This window comes from Pongo abelii, chromosome 11 (assembly GCF_028885655.2).
Source record: "Pongo abelii isolate AG06213 chromosome 11, NHGRI_mPonAbe1-v2.0_pri, whole genome shotgun sequence".
Classification (NCBI taxonomy): Eukaryota; Metazoa; Chordata; class Mammalia; order Primates; family Hominidae; genus Pongo; species Pongo abelii.
Window position 1 is genome coordinate 133,801,973 of NC_071996.2, and position 19,945 is coordinate 133,821,917.

The window sequence follows — 19,945 nt, forward strand, 5'->3', positions numbered from 1 at the left end:
TAAAGAGCAGAGTCAGGTGTGCAAGAGAAAAAGACAGGAGCAGAGAATGGAGCAGAAACGCATGGAAACAAAGAGAAGCACCTGGAGCCACTGGCAGCAGGAAAGCAGGGCGAAGGCAGAAGAAATGTGCAGAGGAAAGGGGGAGAGGGAGAAGGAGAGAGAATTAGGAGTCCAGGCAGGAAGTGAGCTGATGGATGGTTCTCAGCCTTGGTGACAGCAACTGGAGTGCATCCACTTACAGGCCAGGTGAACCCACCTACAGAACCCACCTACAGGCCAGGAGGGCCTGGGTGATGGACAGCCCCACCTAGGAGATACTTCAGCTTCCCACATCTTCACTAAGTTTTCTCTTCATAATTTCTTGAGGGATTTCTTTTCTTTCTGCAGAGGGCAGTGATGACTGTTCAGAAATGGGTGATGGAGAAGAGCCCCAGGAAGCCTCTAGCTCCCTAGCAAGACGTGGATCAGGTAAAGAAGGGGAAGATTTCCGGCCCTGGGCTGCAGAGTGTCAGGAGGTTGAATTTGGAGCTTGTGTTTCCTGATTGTCTTTCCTCCAAGTATACTTCACGGTGAAAGAATGCAATTAAATCTGAGATTTTTCACATTTTCTATACATGGATCTTTTGGGAAATGCAGGGAGGAATCTTGATATAGAAGTCTGTGTTTAATGGAATGGGTTTTATTGTTTGAACATATGTGTTTAGATAATCACGTGGTAGTTGGATTATGTCAAGGCAAGGCGATGTGTTCTCTCCTTCATATTCTCATGCCTATTAATACTGAAGCATTAAAATATTTTATTGAATAAGATCTCCTGATACCCTCACAAAACCTTAAGATGGGGGCAGACAAACTGGGTAATCCTATTTTACAGATGAAGAAATAAAGGTCAGAATATGCTAGGAGGAAAAAATGCTCTTTGCCTTTATTTTTCTTCACTATCAATAGTATTACTTGAATTTAAAATTCTATTCTCACTCACTTTTCCTATGGGAATGAAAAAGCTTATCATCCCTCTGCTGGTAGATACTTTTTATCATTTTATTACAAACTTGACAAAGCCTTCAAAGAAATGGTATCCTACCCTCTAATTGACAGAATTCAGATGGAACTCTTTATGAGACTAAATGCTATTTTTGACCAATACTCTTCATTATGTTATTGGATCATGCAGTATGTTTTTAGAGGACTCCGATAAGTGTTACATTTTTACCCTCAGAAACCTCAAGATTTAGGCAGGGAAAGTGCTGTTATTGTTGTTTTGAGGAGCCAGAAACACAGAAGTACATGTGACACCAGTGTTTGTTAAGACCCAAGAAGGAGGGAAATGCGGAGACCAGTGTCCTGGATGACTCCTTACAGGCTTTCAGTTCTGTGAGGCGGGCATGGGTTGGGGTGGGGTCCCATAGACTGAGTCCAGTGTGGATGCCCAAAGGGTTTTTAGGAATCCGAGAGACTACCTGGGTTTAATGGAAAGAGACTTTTATTAACAAATAAAGCAAGCTTAAGGAGAGGAGTGGAAAAATTACTGAGAGTTCGAAAGTATGTAAATATAATCTATGATATGAGACAGGAGATATCCAGAAAAATAGAGCCAGAAAAGATAAACAGAAGTAGAATGTGCATAGTGGATGTAGCATATCACTGAAGGAGAAAGAGACAGATAGTCAGGGAGAGATGTTTGGAAGAGAAAGTCCAGAGAGCCAAAGAGAAGGACAGTTGCCTTCATAGAGTAGCATTCTATGAAGGTGTATGAAGATATAAGTGTATACCTTCATGTGCCTTAATAGGCATAGAGTGAGTGGGGCAAGGACATAAAGCACAGGACCAGGGATGCAAGAGGGAAATGAGGGAGGCAGGAGCAGTCCCAGAAAAAGAAACCAAGACAAGGAAAAGTACCAAGAGAGTCCAGCAGCAAGAGACAGAGGTAGAAACAGAAGAAGCAGAGACATGTGTCAAGCGTGAAAATGAGAGTGCCAACATGGGGTGTGAGACCAGGTGGGCAAGGTTTCTGACAGTCTCTATCAGATTACTGGATTGTACAAGAGCTCCTTTTACCCTCACAAAATCTTAAACATCGGTATGCAAACAGCTAAACGTCTATTTTACAGACTGGGAAATAAAGCACAGAAATGCAAGCAGGATATTATCGCTAAGGCAAAGTAGAAAAGGAAGAGTGGGCACCAAGTGTCCTGGATGTGTCACTGGGTGATGGTTGTGCAAAGTCAGCTAGGGGTTCAAGGCCGGGTCACAGGGTCAGAATAGAAAGAAGCCCAATGAGTTCTGCAGGTTCCTGGAGGAGTGGACCAGGGATCAATGTAAGGCATTAAGGAAAAGAAAAATGCTACTGGGAGGGAAGGGGAATCATGGAAACACAGCATGGAAATAGAGCCTGCCCTATGGGTTAGGATGGATCTAGAATAAGAGCTAAATAAATAATAAAAAAGAGATACCATATCACTAAAAAAGAAAAAAGACATAGAAAAGGAGGCAGGAGAGGCCAGTTGGAGAGAAGACCAGACGATCCAAGTGCTGCCCAGCTAGGAAGGAACTGTGTGGAGGCAGAACTGTGAGGAGGACACTGAGAATTAGAGAGAAGGAGAAAGAGGAGCTGCAACAAGATGGAGAAAAGGCGGAACAAGATGGGGGTGGCTCTCAGCATTTGCCCATCTTGGATGGCGTGAATGCACTGAGGTCTGGGTCCAAGTCACCCTCTGCGGTCCGTCAGTTTCTTGTTTCTCTGCAGAGACCTTTCATCTAAAGACTCCCCAAGTCACTAATGAAGGAGAACCAGAGAAGGGGCTCGGTCTACTACCAGATGAAGGAGAAGGTAATTATGATTTAAATTTTTAGATATTTGAGTACATCTTTGTTTTCTAGTTGGCATGGGAAAAAAAGCTTCCCTTTCTCCCATCCTACCCTTCTCTTCTTCACGTTCGCATACACACAGATGGAATTGTGTCAATTTTCTGTTGGGCTTTTTTGTAAATTGTGAGAGACAAAGGATCAAGCTAAGGTGAACCCCTGAGTGGAGACCATATCCCTGCATGGAGAATGTAGGGAGACATTCTCCCTATGCCAGAGGTAGGCTGGGGGCACCAGAGAAGAAGTGCCTGGGCGATGTTATTAAACACACATGAAACCTAAATATCAGGAGGTTATGGTAATTGAGGCAGGGAGATTGTTTTCAGCCTACTTTCAGAAGTATCAGGAACACAGACATAAGTTTTGTGAATGATTGAATGCTTGCAATTGAGAAAAGTCACGTGGAAGACTCTTGGGATGGAGCTGACAAGCAAAGCGTATGCGGTTTTACAGCCCCTGTGTAAACGGAAGAACTTTTCCAACCTGGGAGAAGAGAACTTTGAGAGTGAGGAAAATATATAACATGGACATTTTACAGGCATCTAAGAGGGTAAGGTAAAACCCAAAGAAACAGAGACAGAAAAGGAGAAAGTGAAAGACAAAGTAGAAAGAGGATAATCTCAATAAGTTAAAGAGGCAGAGAGAAAAGTTAGAGAAAATTATACAAATGGAGGCAAATACAAATGACAACAATGTTGGAAGGAAGCACAGATTAAACGATGCAGAGAAAGACATCAAAATAATTAAAGTACCCATAAAGAGTGCAAACTATGTCAGAGGAAAGGAGCGGGTTGAGGGCCTGTAGAGCTGAAGTCAGAGTTACTAGATAGCAGCAGCATCCAGCAAACGGCACCTCTGTCAATAGTGAGTTTTCTGATTAAGGTCCTTCTAGGTAGAGAGTGGCACAGAAGCATACTCAGAGGGTAAGAATTCTCTCCCCGCAGTCTCATCTGCTCAGATAGTGGAATTATTGTCAAGTATTTAATATCTGTCTGTTAGGCAAGCCTCCCTTCCAAGCTCTTTCATCTGTGTGCCTGAAGACTTTTATCTTGGGACCTTCTTTATTGCAATGTCTTTCAGGAACTGAACACTTCACAGTGGAAACCAGCACCTCCCCTGAACTTAGAAACTCCTCTTTCTCCAGGGTTTGCTGTCTCAGTAAAGGGATGAATGTCCTGTTTGGTCTTCTACTTATCAGACTCATTTTTTCTGCTTTAGCACAATTGTTATTTGCAAGATATCAATCAGATCATCTTCCTTTCCCTTTAGACGTGGTGATCTTTGTTGCACAGGGTTAGATGAGTTATCCTTCCTGTGGATTTCTGTGGCTTCCATCCTTCGTGGGGCCCCAGCCCATATCATCTATTTCATCTCTACTAATGGCATCAATCATTTCAGGAGCTGCAATGATCTGATCTTTCTTTTATGTGTGGGCCCTTGAGCCACATTTCCCCTGTACTATGTGTTGTTGCCTTGGCCCACTCTGCTCCTGTTCCCCTTCCTTATCTGGTTCATTTCCACTATCCCAGGAATGCCTTTCCTGATACCCAGCATGAAAAAGGGGGTGATAAGGAAATAAACAAGATGGGGAAAGCCAGTAAAGAGCAGAGTCAGGTGTGCGAGAGAAAAAGAGGAGCAGAGAAGGGAGGCAGAAACACATGGAAACAAAGAGAAACACCTGGAGCCACTGGCAGCAGGAAAGCAGGGCAGAGGCCTGAGTCTAATGTGGAAAAGGGGGAGGGGGAGAAGGAGAGAGAATTAGGAGTCCAGGCAGCAAGTGAGCTGATGGATGGTTCTCAGCCTTGGTGGCAGCAACTGGAGTGTGTACACCTACAGGCAAGGTGAACTCACAGGGCAGACCAGGAGGACCTGGGTGGCAGACAGCCCTACCTGGGAAATACTTCAGCTTTCCACATCTTCACTAAGTTTCCTCTTCATGATTTTTTGTTGGTTGTATACTGACACCTCTGAAGGATTTCCTTCCTTTCTGCAGAGGGCAGTGATGACTGTTCGGAAATGTGTGATGGAGAAGAGCCCCAGGAAGCCTCTAGCTCCCTGGCAAGACGTGGGTCAGGTAAGGAAGGGGGAGATTTCTGGCCCTGGGCTGCAGAGTGTCAGGAGGTTGAATCTGGAGCTCATGTTTCCTGATTGACTTTCCTCTGTGTATACCTCACAGTGAAAGGATCCAATTAATCCTGAGATTTTTCACATTTTCTATACATGGATCTTTTGGGAAATGCAGGGAGGAATCTTTATACGGAAGTCCATGTTTAACAGAATGGGATTTATTGTTTGAACATATGTGTTCAGACAGTCTAGTGGTAGTTGAAATATGCCAAGGCAAGGCAATGTGTTCCCTCTTTCATATTCTCATGCCTTTCAATACTACAGTATTAAAATATTTTACCAGATAAGATCTCCTGATACCCTCACAAAACCTTAAGATGGGGGGCAGGCAAACTGAGTAATCCTATTTTGTAGGTGAAGAAATAAAGGTCAGAAATATGGTAGGAAGAAGTGATGCTCTTTTGCCCTTGTTTTTTCTAGCTATGAATACTATTATTTGAATTCACATAAAATTTCTATTCTCAGGAACACTTTTACACTGTTGGTGGGACTGTAAACTAGTTCAACCATTGTGGAAGTCAGTGTGGCGATTCCTCAGGGATCTAGAACTAGAAATACCATTTGGCCCAGCCATCCCATTACTGGGTATATACCCAAAGGATTATAAATCATGCTGCTATAAAGACACATGCACACGTATGTTTATTGCAGCACTATTCACAACAGCAAAGACTTGGAACCCACCCAAATGTCCAACAACGACAGACTGGATTAAGAAAATGTGGCACATATACACCATGGAATACTATGCAGCCATAAAAAATGATGAGTTCATGTCCTTTGTAGGGACATGGATGAAGCTGGAAACCATCATTCTCAGCAAACTATCACAAGGACAAAAAACCAAACACTGCATGTTCTCACTCACAGGTGAGAATTGAACGATGAGAACACTTGGACACAGGAAGGGGAACATCACACACCAGGGCCTGTTGTGGGGGTGGGGGAGGGGGGAGGGATAGCATTACGAGATATACCTAATGTAAATGACGAGTTAATGGGTGCAGCACACCAACACAGCACATGTATACATATATAGCAAACCTGCACGTTGTGCACATGTACCCTAAAACTTAAAGTATAATAAAAAAAAATTTCTATTCTTACTCCCTCTATGGAAATAAAAAAGGGTATTATTCCTTTACGGTAGATACTTTTTTATGATTTTTTCACAAACTTGACAAAGCCTTCAGTGCAACGGTATTCTACCATCTAATTGGCAGAACTTAGATCAACTATTTATGAGACTAAATGGTATTTTTGACCAGTACTTTCCATTATGTCGTTGGATCATGCAGTGGTTTTTCAGAATACTCTGATAAGTGTTACAATTTTACCCACAAAAACTTCAAGACTTAGATAGGGAAGGTGCTGCTATTGCTGTTTTAAGGAGCCAGAAACACAGAAGTGCATGTGACATGGGTGTTTGATAAGATCCAAGAAAAAAGAAAGAGCAGAGACCAGTGTCCTGGATGACTCCTTACAGGCTTTCAGTTCTATGAGGTGGGCATGGGTTGGAGTGGGGTCCCGTAGTCTGAGTCCAATGTGGATGCCCAAAGGGTTTTTAGGAATCCAAGAGACTCTACCAGGGTTCAATGGAAAGATACTTTTATTTAACAAAGTAAGAAAGATTAGGGAGAGATAAGGAAACATTATCAAGAGTTGGAAAATACTTGAATGTAATCTACGATACGAGATAGGAGATATCCAGAAAAATAGAGCCAGAAAAGAGAAACAGAGAGGCAATATGAAAAGTATATGTAGCACATCACTGAAGGAGGAAGAGACAGTAAGGGAGAGAAGATGTTAAGAAGAGAAAGTCCAGAAAGCCAAAAAGAACCACAGATGCCTTCATAGAGTAATAAAAAGGTATCACTAGTAGAAGGGGATATCACTTAGGCTGGGTGCGGTGGGTCACCCCTGTAATCCCAGCACTTTGGGAGGCCAAGGCAGGTGGATCACTTGAGGTCAGGAGTTCAAGGCCAGCCAGGCCAACATGGCAAAACCCCATCTCCACTAAAAATACAAAAATTAGCTGGTTGTGGTCGAGCACACCTGTAGTCCCAGCTACTCGGGAGGCTGAAACAAGAGAGTTGCTTGAACCTGGGATGTGGAGGTTGCAGTCAGCTGAGATCACATCACTGCACTCCAGCCTGGTGACAGAGCAAGTTTCCATCTCAGAAGAAAAAAAGAAAAAACAAGGGGCCACCACTTAATATCAAACAAAAGGCTGAATTTATTGTTCAATTAAGGGACAGTTGTACTTGTGGGTCAGTTTCTCTGAACAGAGAACGTTTGTGGAAGTGTGGATCTTGGTGATTGGTGGCCTTCAGAAGTGAGATTTGTTAGTGGTTAGCTGACCTTTAGTGAAAGCAGAGTCACTGGAGTGTGGCTGTTACTGACTGACTTTCAGAAGCATGGGGAAGTCAATGGTTGGATGGCTTTCAGAGGCCTGTGTACTCGCCAGAAGCTATTGTTGATTAATTGGGATGATTCTGATTGTTATTGACCATATGGCCAGACAATAATGAGTTTTCCTAGAAGTGTAGGAACTTTCAACTATCAGTTTCCCCTTTAGGAAATCTCTCATCTAAAGCTGCAGGAGGCATCATCAAGTATTTTCCCCATCCAAGATGTCTTTTCTGGAAGAGAAATATTGGATGGGAAACAAAATCCTAGGATTCCCCTTCATTGAGTAGGAGTTACAGAGTTGCTAGATTGAGAGTGTTATCCTTGCAAAGGATGACATAAGAAAAAGTAATGATGTTTTACAATAAGTTAATGGAATGGCAGACAACTGTTGAATGTTTTTAATTAGCAACAGAATTGTGCTGCTTGCAATACTATCATATTTATTCCCTTTTGCCCCAAGAATACTCACCAGCCACCCTTGTGGCTGCAGCGTTTATCCCAAGTAAATTTTGCCATGAAATATCTTGCTTTTATTATTATTTTCACATCACTCTAATATATTGACTTTGGAAACAAAAGACATTCTTCTAATTATAGCATTCTGGTTTTAGTAGTGCTATTTCCATTTACAAAATACAGTAATTGTTGATCACTGAAAATGTCAAATCCTGGAAAACGTGGCTTTCCCACATGTGCTGTTAACATTGTTATTGAACAATTGTTGGCCAAAGATTCATTTGATGAATCATATATTTTTAAAATAGATGATTCTGATATTGGTTCTGTTTAGAAATAACTCCAAGAACAGTTTATATATTTTATTTTCACATTGAAAATCAATCATGTTTACTTCAGCCTCAAAGAATGTGTTTATGTAAAATTAAATGAGTGCAGCAAGCTGCACTTTTTTTTTTCTAAACGGGAACAGAGTTAAAGTTGATCCAAGCACAAAATCTCCAGAACCATGGACTAATGCAGTCACCTGCAATTGCTTTGAGGCAACTAGGATGAGATGTGGCTACTAGCAATGGCTCTTTGATGTCTGTCACGTTTTCAAGTGATACCCCTAGAGCATGGCCTGTTTGTTTATTTATTTATTTATTTTTATTTTTCCGTAAGTTATTGGGGTACGGGTGGTATCTGGTTACATGGGTAAGTTCTTTAGTGGTGATTTGTGAGATTTTGGTGCACGCATCACCTAAGCAGTATACGCTGCACCGTATTTGTAGTCTTCTATCCCTCGTACCCCTCCCACTCTTCCCTCCAAGTCCCCAAAGTCCATTGCATCATTCTTACACCTTTGCATCCTCATAGCTTAGCTCCCACATATCAGTGAGAACATACAATGTTTGGTTTTCCTTTCCTGAGTTACTTCACTTAGGATGATAGTCTCCAAGCCGGGCACGGTGGCTCACGCCTGTAATCCCAGCACTTTGCGAGGCTGAGATGGATGGATCACCTGAGGTCAGGAGTTTGAGACCAACCTGGCCAACATGGCAAAACCCTGCCTCCGCTAAAAAAAAAAAAAAAATACAAAAATTAGCCAGGCATGGTAGTGTGTGCCTGTAATCCCAGCTACTAGCAGGGGCTGAGGCAGGAGAATTGCTTGAACTGGGGAGGCGGAGGTTGTAACGAGCTAAGATCACACCACTGCACTCCAGCTTGGGTGACAGAACGAGACTCCATCTCAAAAAAAAAAAGTCTCCAATCACATCCAGGTCACTGCAAATGCTGTTAATTCATTCCTTTTTATGGCTGCGTGGTATTCCATCATATATATATGTGGTATATATACATATATATATATATATATATTTATACCACATGCATACATATATATCACAGTTTCTTTAGCCACTCGTTAATTGGTGGGCATTTGGGTTGGTTCCACAATTTTGCAATTGTGAATTGTACTGCTATAAACATGCGTGTGCAAGTATCTTTTTCGAATAATGACTTCTTTTCCTCTGGATAGATACCCAGTAGTGGGATTGCTGGATCAAATGGTAGTTCTATTTTTAGTTCTTTAAGGAATCTCCACACTGTTTTCCATAGCAGCTGTACTAGTTTACATTCCCATCAGCAGTGTAGAAGTGTTCCCTATTCACTGCATCCATGCCAGCGTCTACCGTATTTTGATTTTTTGATTATGGCCTTTCTTACAGGAGTGAGGTGGTATCGCATTGTGGTTTTGATTTGCATTTCCCTGATCATTGGTGATGTTGAGCAATTTTTTCATATGTTCATTGGCTGTTTGTACATCTTAAGAACTGTCTATTCATGTCCTTAGCCCACTTTTTGATGGGATTGTTTGTTTTTTTCTTACTGATTTGTTTAAGTTCATTGTAGATTCTGGATATTAGCCTTTTGTCAGATGTATAGATTGTGAAGATTTTCTCCCACTCTGTGGGTTGTCTGTTTACTCCGCTGACTGTTCCTTTTGCCGTGCAAAAGCTCTTAGGTTTAATTAAGTCCCAGCTATCTTTGTTTTTCTTGCATTTGCTTTTGGGTTCTTGGTCATGAAAGCCTTGCCTAAGCCGATGTTTAGAAGGATTTTTCTGATGTTATCTTCCAGAATTTTTATAGTTTCAGGCCTTAGATTTAAGTCCTTGATCCATCTTGAGTTGATTTTTGTATAAGGTGAGAGATGAGGATCCAGTTTCATTCTCCTACATGTGGCTTGCCAATTATCCCAGCACCATTTGTTGAATAGGGTGTCCTTTCCCCACTTTATGGTTTGTTTGCTTTGTCAAAGATCAGTTGGCTGTAAGTATTTGGGTTTACTTCTGGGTTCTCTATTCTGTTTCATTGGTCTATGTCTATTTTTGTACCAGTACCACACTGTTTTGGTGACTATGGCCTTATAGTATAGTTTGAAATCATGTCGTGTGATGCCTCCAGATTTGTTCTTTTTGCTTAGTCTTCCTTTGGTTTTGTGGGATCCTTTTTGTTCCATATGAATTTTAGAGTTTTTTTTTCTAATTCTATGAAGAAGATGGTGGTATTTTGATGGGGATTGCATTGAATTTGTGATTGCTTTTGGCAGTATGATCATTTTCACAATATTGATTCTACCCATCCATGAAGCATGGGATGTATTTTCATTTGTTCAGGTTGTCTATGATTTCTTTCAGCAATGTTTTGTAGTTTTCCTTGTAGAGGTCTTTCGACTCCCTGGTTAGGTGTATTCCTAAGTTTTTGTTTGTTTGTTTGTTTGTTTGCAACTATTGTGAAAGGGGTTGAGTTCTTGATTTGATTCTCTGCTTAGTCACTGTTGGTATATAGAAAAGCTACTGATTTGTGTACGTTAATCTTGTATCCAGAAACTTTGCTGAATTCTTTTATCAGTTCTAGGAGCTTTCTGGGGGAGTCCTTAGGGTTTTCAAGGTAAACAGTCATATCGTCAGCAAACAGTGACAGTTTGACTTCCTGTTTACCAATTTGGATGCTCTTTATTTCTTTCTCTTGTCTGATTGCTCTGGCTAGGACTTCCAGTACTATGTTGAAGAGGAGTGGTGAGAGTGGGCAACCTTGTCTTGTTTCAGTTCTCAGAGGGAAAGCTTTCAACATTTCCCCATTCAGTATTATGTTGGCTATGGGTTTGTCATAGGTGGCTTTTATTACATTAAGGTATGTCTCTTGTATGCTGATTTTGCTGAGCGTTTTAATCATAAAGAGATGCTGGATTTTGTTGAATGCTTTTTCTGCATCTATTGAAATGATCATGTGATTTTTGTTTTTAATTCTGTTTATGTGGTGTATCATATTTATTGACTTGCATATGTTAAGCCATCTCTGCATCCCTGGTATGAAACCTGCTTGATCATGGTGGATTATCTTTTTGATATGTTATTGGATTCAGTTGGGAAGTATTTTGTTAAGGATTTTAGCATCTATGTTCATCAAGGATATCAGTCTGTAGTTTACTTTTTTGGTTATGTCCTTTCCTTGTGTTGGTATTAGGGTGATGCTGGCTTCACAGAATGAATTAGAGAGGGTTCCTTCTTTCTCTATCTTGTGGAATAGTGTCAAAAGGATTGGTACCAATTCTTTGACTGTCTGGTAGAATTCTGCTGTGATTCTGTCTGATCCTGAACTTTTTTTTGTTGGTAATGTTTAAATTACCATTTCAGTCTTGCTGCTTGTTATTGGTCTGTTCAAGGTATCTAATTCTTCCTGATTTACACTAGGAGGGTTGTATTTTTCCAGGAATTTATCCATCTTTTCTATGTTTTCTACTTTATGTACATAAAGATATTCATAGTAGCCTTGAATGTTCTTTAGTATTTTACTGGTGTCAGTTGTAGTATTTCCTGTTTCATTTCTTAGTGACGTTATTCAGGTTTTCTCCCCTCTTGCCAATGGTCTATCAATTTTATTTACCTTTTCAAAGAATCAGCTTTTGTTTTGTTTATCTTTTGTATTTTTTTTATTTCAATTTCATTTAGTTCTGCTCTGATCTTTGTTATTTCCTTTCTTCTGCTGGGTTTGGGTTTGGTTTTGGTTTGTTCTTTTTTCTCTAGTTCCTTCAGATGTGACCTTAGAGTGTCAGTTTGTGCTCTTTCAGTCTTTTTGATGTAGGTGTTTTGGGCTATGAACTTTACTCTTAGCACCACCTTTGCTGTATCCCAGAGGTTTTAATTGTCATTCAGTTTGAAGAATTATTGTCATTCAGCTTGAATAATTTTTTAATTTCCATCTTGATTTTGTTTTTGACCCAATGCTCATTCAGGAGCAGGTTATTTAATTTTCATGTATTTGCATGGTTTTGGAGGTTCCTTTTGCGGTTGATTTCCAGTTTTATTCTACTGTGGTCTGAGAGAGTGCTTGATAGAATTCCGATTTTCTTAAATTTATTGAGGCTTGTTTTATGGCCTATCATATGGTCTATCTTGGAGAAAGTTCCATGCACTGTTAAATAGAATGTATATTCTGTGGTTATTGGATGAAATATTCTGTATATATCTGTTAAATCCATTTGTTCCAAGGTATAGTTTAAATCCATTGTTTCATTGTTGACTTTCTTTCTTGATGACCTGTCTAGTGCTGTCAGTGGAGTATTGAAGTTCTCCACTATTGTTGTGTTGCTGTCTATCTCATTTCTTAGGTCTATTAGTAATTGTTTTATAAATTTGGGAGCTCCAATGTTAGGTGCATATATGTTTAGAATTGTCGTATTTTCCTGTTGGACAAGGCTTTTTACCATTATATAATATCCCTCTGTGTCTCTTTTAACTGCTGTTGCCTTAAAGTTTGTTTTGTCTGATATAAGAATAGCTACCCCTGCTTGCTTTTGGTGTCCTTTTGCATGAAATGCCTTTTTCCACCCCTTTACTTTAAGTTTATGCGAGTCCTTATGTGCTAGGTGAGTCTCCTGAAGGCAGCAGATAGTTGGTGAGTTCTTATCGGTTCTGTGGTTCTGTATGTTTTAAGTGGAGCATTTAGGCCATTTACATTCAATGTTAGTATTAAAATGTGAGGTACCATTGCATTCATTGTGCTTTTTGTTGCCTGTGTACTTTGTTTTTGTTTTTACTTTTTAACTTGTATTTTATTTTTGTTTTATAGGTCCTGTGTGATTTATGCTTTAAAGAGGTTCTGTTTTGATGTGTTTCTAGGATTTGTTTCAATATTGAGAGCTCCTTTTAGCAGTTCTTGTAGTGGTGGCTTGGTAATGGCGAATTCTCTCAGCATTTGTTTGTCTGAAAAAGACTGTATCTTTCCTTCATACATGATGCTTAGTTTTGCTGGATACAAAAGTCTTGTCTGATAATTGTTTTGTTTGAAGAGACTGAAGATAGGGCCCCAGTCCCTTCTAGCTTATAGGGTTTCTGCCGAGAAATCTGCTGTTAATCTGATAGGTTCTCCTTTGGAGGTTACCTGGTGCTTCTGTCTCACAGCTCTAAAGATTCTTTCCTTCGTCTTAAATTTGGTTAACCTGATAACAGTGCGCCTAGGCGAAGATCTTTTTATGATGAATTTCCCTGGTGTTCTTTGTGCTTCTTGTATTCGGATGTCTAGGTCTCTAGCAAGGCCAGGGAAGTTTTCTTCGATTATTCCCCCAAATATGTTTTCCAAGTTTTAGAATTCTCTTCTTCCTCAGGAACACCGATTATTCTTAGATTTGGTCATTTAACATAATCCCAGACTTCTTGGAGGCTTTGTTCATATTTTCTTATTATTTTTACTTTATCTTTGTTGGATTGGGTTAATTCAAAGACCTTGTCTTTGAGCTCTGAATTTCTTTCTTCTACTTGTTCAATTCTATTGCTGAGGTTTTCCAGAGCATTTCACATTTCTAAAAGTGTGTCCAAAGTTTCCTGAATTTTTTATTGATTTTCTTTAAGCTATCTATTTCCTTGAATATTTCTCCCTTCACTTCTTGTATCATATTTTGGATTTCCCTGCATTGGGCTTTGCCTTTCTCTGGTCCCTCCCTGATTAGCTTAATAACTAACCTCCTGAATTCTTTTTTGGGTAAATCAGGGATTTCTTCTTGATTCGGATCCATTGCTGGTGAACTAGTGTGATTTTTGGGGTGTGTTAAAGAGCCTTGTTTTGTCATATTACCAGGGTTGGTTTTCTGGTTCCTTCTCATTTGGGTAGCCTCTGTCAGAGGGAAGGTCTAGGGCTGAAGGTTGTTGTTCAGATTCTTTTGTCCCACAGGATGTTCCCTTGATGTACTACTCTCCTCCTTTTTCTATGGATGTGGCTTCCTGCAAGCCAAACTGCAGTGATTGTTGTCTCTTTTCTGGGTCTAGTGACCCAGTGAGCCTACCAGGCTCCAGGCTGGTACTCGGGGTTGTCTGCGCAGAGTCCTGTGATGTGAACCATCTATGGGTCTCTCAGCTGTGGATACCAGTGCCTGTTCTGCTGGAGGTGAAGGGGGTGCAATGGACTCCATGGGGGTCCTTAGCTTTAGTGGTTTAATGTTCTATTTTTGTGCTGTTGGCCTCTTGCCAGGAGGTGGTGCTTTCCAGAGAGCATCAGCTGTGGTATTATGGGGAGGAACCGGTGATGGGCGGGCTCTAGAATTCCTAAGGTTATATGCCCTTTGTCTTCAGCTGCCAGGGTGGATAAGGAAGAGTCATCAGGTGGGGGAGGGGCTAGGCATGTCTGAGCTAAGACTCTCCTTGGACATGTCTTGCTGCAGCTGCTGTGGGGGATGGGGGTGAGATTCCCATGTCACTGGAGTTGTGTACCTAGGAGGATTATGGCTGCCTCTGCTGAGTCATGCAGGTTGTCAGGGAAATGGGGGAAAGCTGGCAGTCACAGGTCTCACCCAGCTCCCATGCAAACCAATGGGCCAGACTCACTCCCACCATGCCCCGCCCCAACAGCCGCCAGACCTTTTCCAGGCTTGAAAACCTGCCCCAGGCTATCTGCCTCCCAGCTGCAAAAGAAAAAGGCTTGTTTCTTCCCCACCTGTGGAGTCTGCACACCGGATTTGCGCCCTCACAAGAGTTCTGTCCAGGAGGCTTCTCACCCTGTTCAAATTGTTATAAAGTTCAGCTAGAGATTTTCTTCTCCCTGTGTAGTTTTACCCCCTGCTCCTCTCCCATTGGGTCCCTGTGGTGCCAGGCAGGAATGGCCTGCTACGGGACCCAGCCAGCTCCCAGGCCCTTTCTGCTGCTTCCCTTACACCTGTATTTCCCTCATCTCTTCAGATTGACTCAGCTCCAGGTAAAGTCGGAAACTTCTCCCACAAACAGACCTTCAGCTTCTCCAGTGGGGGTGTGTGTTCGGGAGAGGAGGGTCTCCTTTTCCCACTTCTGCAGTTGGGGCACTCACAGTTTTAGGGGGGGTCTCCTGGGTCCTGCAGGTGCAGTCTGCTTCCTTCAGAGGGTCATGTTGCCTAGGCTGGTCACGAACCATGGCCTATTTTTTATGTACGTATAAAAGAAAAGGATTATGATAAAGGAGAAAGGGAGACAGGAGACCTGTCTCCTGATAATGTGATAATAGAGGATTCAGTGTAGGTGACTGATGAAGGAGTATTTTAAAATCATAAAGATCTGTTCCATTTCTGTGTTCCATAAGAATGGCCCCAAGATATTTGGGTCAAATGTAGGGAGGCCTCGTATTTCAGAAAAGATTGACCCCCATTGTCTTCAAGACTCAGTTAATCCTAGAAATCCTCTTATATTTCCTTTAGTCATTGGTCTTGGGAAACTTTGGAGACATTGTAACATTTCTTATATAATATTATTTCCTCAGCCAGTAGATTATGGCTGAGAAAATAGCCTAGTTTTTGTTTTGTTTCATTTTGTTTGTTTTACAAACTTGGAGTTTTTCCTTAGAAGTTTTGTGTCCATTTTTGCCCAGCTCAATGAATAGATTAAGAAATGTCTAGATCTATAGAGTATAATAGAGATGACCTATGCATCAGATCAGAGAAGATGCAGGTACGAGCTTTGTATCCCTTAGGTCGTATTTAAAACTTGGGAGAAGATGGTTGTGTTCGTTTTTCATTGCTGCATGACAAATAACCACAAACGTAGTGGCTTACTACAATACCCACTTGTTATCTCACAGTCCTGCCAGCAGAAGTGTGGGTGGGCTCAACTTAGTTCTCTGCTTAGAGTCTCCTTAGGCTGAAATTAAGATGTCAGCCCAGCTGAAGTCTTGTCTGAAGGCTCTGAGAATCTTGCAATCAAGCTCACCCAGGTTGTTGACATAATCCAGTTCCTCGTGGTTGTTGAACCGAGGTCACAGCTTTGTTGCTGGTTGTTGGTCACGGACCGCTCTCAGCTCCTGGAAGCCAATCATATTCCTTAATACGTTGCCCCTCCATCCTGAAGCCAGCAATCTTGTGTGGAACCCTTCTCACACTTTGAATTTCTGACTTCTTCTGCTGCTGCTGGCTAGAGAAAACTCCCTGCTCTTAAAAGGCTCATAAGGTTAAATCAGATCCACTCTTATTAGTCTCTCTTAAGGGCAGCTCTGCCACATCACATAAGGTAATTATGGAAGTAATATCTCATTATATTCACAGTCCTCAGGATTAGGAAAAGAAATGTTTGGGGGCCATCTTAGAATTCTGCCTATCGTCAAGGAAATTCCTAGAAAATAACTGTCCAGATGAGCCACTGATTTTCCCAAGCAAATAATATTTATCTTTATCAAATGAGACATTAAACAAAGCTGAACATAAATATATTTAAAACTTTGGCTTTAGGTGAGACTGAAGAGATTATAGTAATCTGGTTAGGAGGTACAGGGAAGTGAGGTATACCTATTTTGTTTATTGCTTGTAGATCTCAAATCATCCATAGTGTAGGTATACTAATGTTCAGGTCAACTATACATAGATCATGTGTCAGAGAATTTTCCAGGACTTCTAAAATTAGTCCTTCTTCTGAACCTTTAATCTGATAGTTCTATTTGCAGAATAGATCCCTACCTATTACATTTATAGAGGTTTTGTTGAAAACAGTGTTCCTCAGGTAATGGTCTGAAAGTAATAGTTTACTGGTTGAGATGTGGAAACATTCAGTGATTTTTTTATCTTCTTTTATAGACCTACTTGTCAAATGTGTTACTTACTTTGGACATGACAAAACTTCCCCATTGTAAGCCAGAGTCATTTTAGGGAAAATTTTACCAGTTATTAAGAAAAGTACAAGAGTTAGAATCATGATGAAAGTATACAGAGGAAGTGAATATTTTGTTGGGGAGATTAAGGCTTTGGCAAAGACAATCCCGTGACAAACAGCAAAGTGGCCACTATATTTCAGTGTAAGTGAATGGTGTGTTCCACATGAATGAAGCAGAAACTGAAAAGGGGACGTATGATTAATTACATGATTGTAGTTGACTCCAGCTTACATACTAAACAAAATGATTTTCTTTCACAAATTGACAAGACACCAGGTGCCCTCATGAAGGTTTTGTTGAGGGGCCCAAGATAAAATGTGACCAAACATCTTTGCACAGTTTGGCTACTGTCTAATGGACCCACATCCATTAGTTTTAGGGGCTGGCTTGAATTAAGGACTTATCAGACCTTGGCCACAAGCTGTTTGCTTTGGATCACTATCTTCTAACATTCAGAAAGCACAGGAAAATCAGGAACAAACAGGCATGAAATAAGACTTTTTTTTTTTTTTTTTTTTGATGGGGTTTTGCTATGTTGCCCAGGATAGTCTAGAATTCCTGAGCTCAAGCCATCTGCCTGTGATATGACCTATTACAGGCATGAGCCACCATGCCTGGCAGAGATAAGACTTTTTAAAAATAGACAGAATAGGCCGGGCGCAGTGGCTCATGCCTATAATCCCAGCACTTTGGGAGGCCGAGATGAGTGGATCACCTGAGGTCAGGAGTTCAAGACCAGCCTGGCCAACATGGAGAAACCCCCTCTCTACTAAAATTACAAAAATTAGCCAGGCATGGTGGCAGGCACCTGTAATCCCAGCTACTTTGGGAGGCTGAGACAGGAGAATCACTTGAATCCGGGAGGCAGAGGTTGCAGTGAGCTGAGATTGCACCATTGCACTCCAGCCTGGGTGACAAGGGCGAAACTCTGTCTAAAAAAAAAAAAAAGACAAAAGGTAACAGTAGATGAAGTAGTGAATAAATAAGCACATTAATTGAGAAAATGTTTGCTAAGTGGTGTACTTCCAACTGAAAATATCTAATTCTATCTAATTGTATACCCGTCTTTAAATAAGATAAATTCAGAACTAGGAGCTCAGTGAAACAAGTCAGAGTTCAAGTTGTTGAGAAAGATTCACTTGGCAGTAGGTCAGAAAAATGACCTGAGCTGGACTCAGTGGCCTGAGATTCATGCTTGTGGATCCAAGGGTCCCACAGGACACTCCCCAGCAAGAATCTTCAAGATAATCTTGGCAGGAACTCCAATTTTTGAAGGGCTAGGCTACTACTCATAATCTGAAACTAAAAGCTGATTTATTCCTTGCTAAGCAAGGCACCTGGTGGGAGGAGGCCCTGTGCTTGTAAGACACAGTCTCTATAGAAAAGGAAACTGCAGTTTTATATAGAGTTTTAGGAAGCATATTGTGTAGGGACTCCAGACCTTCAGAAACAGGAGTGTTTATGAGTAATTTAGCATTTGGCCATCAATGCAGGCTTTGTGGAGGGGGTGTTGCTGACTGGCTGGGCTTCAGATATGTAGAACTGCCACTAATGGGCTTCCTTTTGGAAATGTGACTAGTGATATAAGTAGTCAATGGCCAACTGGGATGAGTTTAAATAGTTGCTTTTCACTATTGTCAAAGAACAGTAGTATTTTCTGGAATGATAAGAGTTTTCTTGCTTTATTCTCAGGACTACAAGTACAAAAATAAAAGTAGAGAAAAAGAGGATGAGGTGCATAACATGGGGAGAGCATGGCTCTGTTATGTGTCAAATGTGATTATTGGAGCAGGTATGTTTTTTTCCAGAGAACAGTTCATCTTAACTCAGAATATCAGTGTGCAGTATGACAGCACTGGAAACTCTTCTGTGGTCATTGTCTCAGAATCCTTGGACAATCATTTTCTTGTTTCTCATTAGTGTCTAGTGAACTAGAAGATCGCCCAATGAATGAAGAAGGAGAATCAGAAGAGCTTGCTTCTAGCCTGCTACATGATGATGTACCAGGTAATTATGACTTAAAAATAGTGAAAACAGAAACAGAGTTCTGGTAAAGAGAAAAAGGAGGAGAAAAAAATAGACTTAAAGGAAGAGTCAAATATAAGAAGGAACAATGAAAGGAGAAGATTTCAGAGGAAAAAGTAAAGAAGGGGGAGCAACAAGGTTGCAGAAAATAGAGTCACTGGGTCAAACTGAAAGTCTTCATGAATCACAATTTTGGCCCAGGAGCAGAGCAATCAGCATATGAAAATGAGAAGTGTTCCTGTGTCATGTGTTTCTCAGAAGAGGTGCCAGGAAGCCCAGAAGCAAGGATGGGAAGTGATCAAGCGTGTGGCACAATGGGTAAGGCTGTCTGAGGGCTGTGGGATGGGGGTGGCTCAGTGGGCCCCACAGACCCCCAGTAGGGTGGAGGTAGGTGCTCCAGTCTGTCCAGAATTCTATTCTCCGCATTTGCTTGACCTGAGCCTTTGGGGAACTGCAGGGAGGCAAGAGATCGTTATAAAGTACTATTTAAGAGGATGGACTCTGTTGATTAGACATAGATGATGTCATAGAAGTATACTCTTTGCAATGGCACTTATCTTGTGTATTGCATTAGTATATTAAGTTACACCCAATCTTCCATGAAGCCCAGGATACCCAAGTGAACTTCTGCTGGTAGATAATAGTGTCACTTTGCTACAACTTAGAAAGGCCACACTCAAAAGACAACTAATCCTGGTACTTAATTGTCAGGAGGAAAGACTGCAGGTCTACTCTTCTTAGCCCAACACGTATTTTTGATAGAAGACCCAGGGCCCATCCTAGACTCCTAGTTCTCAGTTCAGTGGGTTTTTGGTTCCCCTAGAAGAAAGAGAGGAATGATTATCCAAACATCTTTGTAAACTCAAGCCTTCTGTAGTATACATTGTCCTAAAATCTATAACTTTTATTTATTAATTTC

The 19,945-nt window shown here is 41.1% G+C and overlaps 1 protein-coding gene across 13 annotated transcripts in view; it reads left to right on the top strand.

The window, feature by feature from the left end:
• Positions 1 to 19,945, top strand: part of SP140 (SP140 nuclear body protein) — an 88,875-nt gene that overhangs the window by 27,284 nt on the left and 41,646 nt on the right. For 8 of the 13 annotated variants that reach the window (XM_054549947.2, XM_054549949.2, XM_054549950.2 and 5 more), the window contains 5 exons: positions 388 to 468; positions 2,747 to 2,830; positions 4,859 to 4,939; positions 18,922 to 19,008; positions 19,228 to 19,344. In XM_054549947.2, coding sequence (XP_054405922.1) covers positions 388 to 468; positions 2,747 to 2,830; positions 4,859 to 4,939; positions 18,922 to 19,008; positions 19,228 to 19,344 — 450 coding nt within the window. The remainder of the gene's footprint in view (positions 1 to 387; positions 469 to 2,746; positions 2,831 to 4,858; positions 4,940 to 18,921; positions 19,009 to 19,227; positions 19,345 to 19,945) is intronic. The other 5 variants (XM_054549951.2, XM_054549948.2, XM_054549954.2 and 2 more) reach the window with 1 other exon arrangement.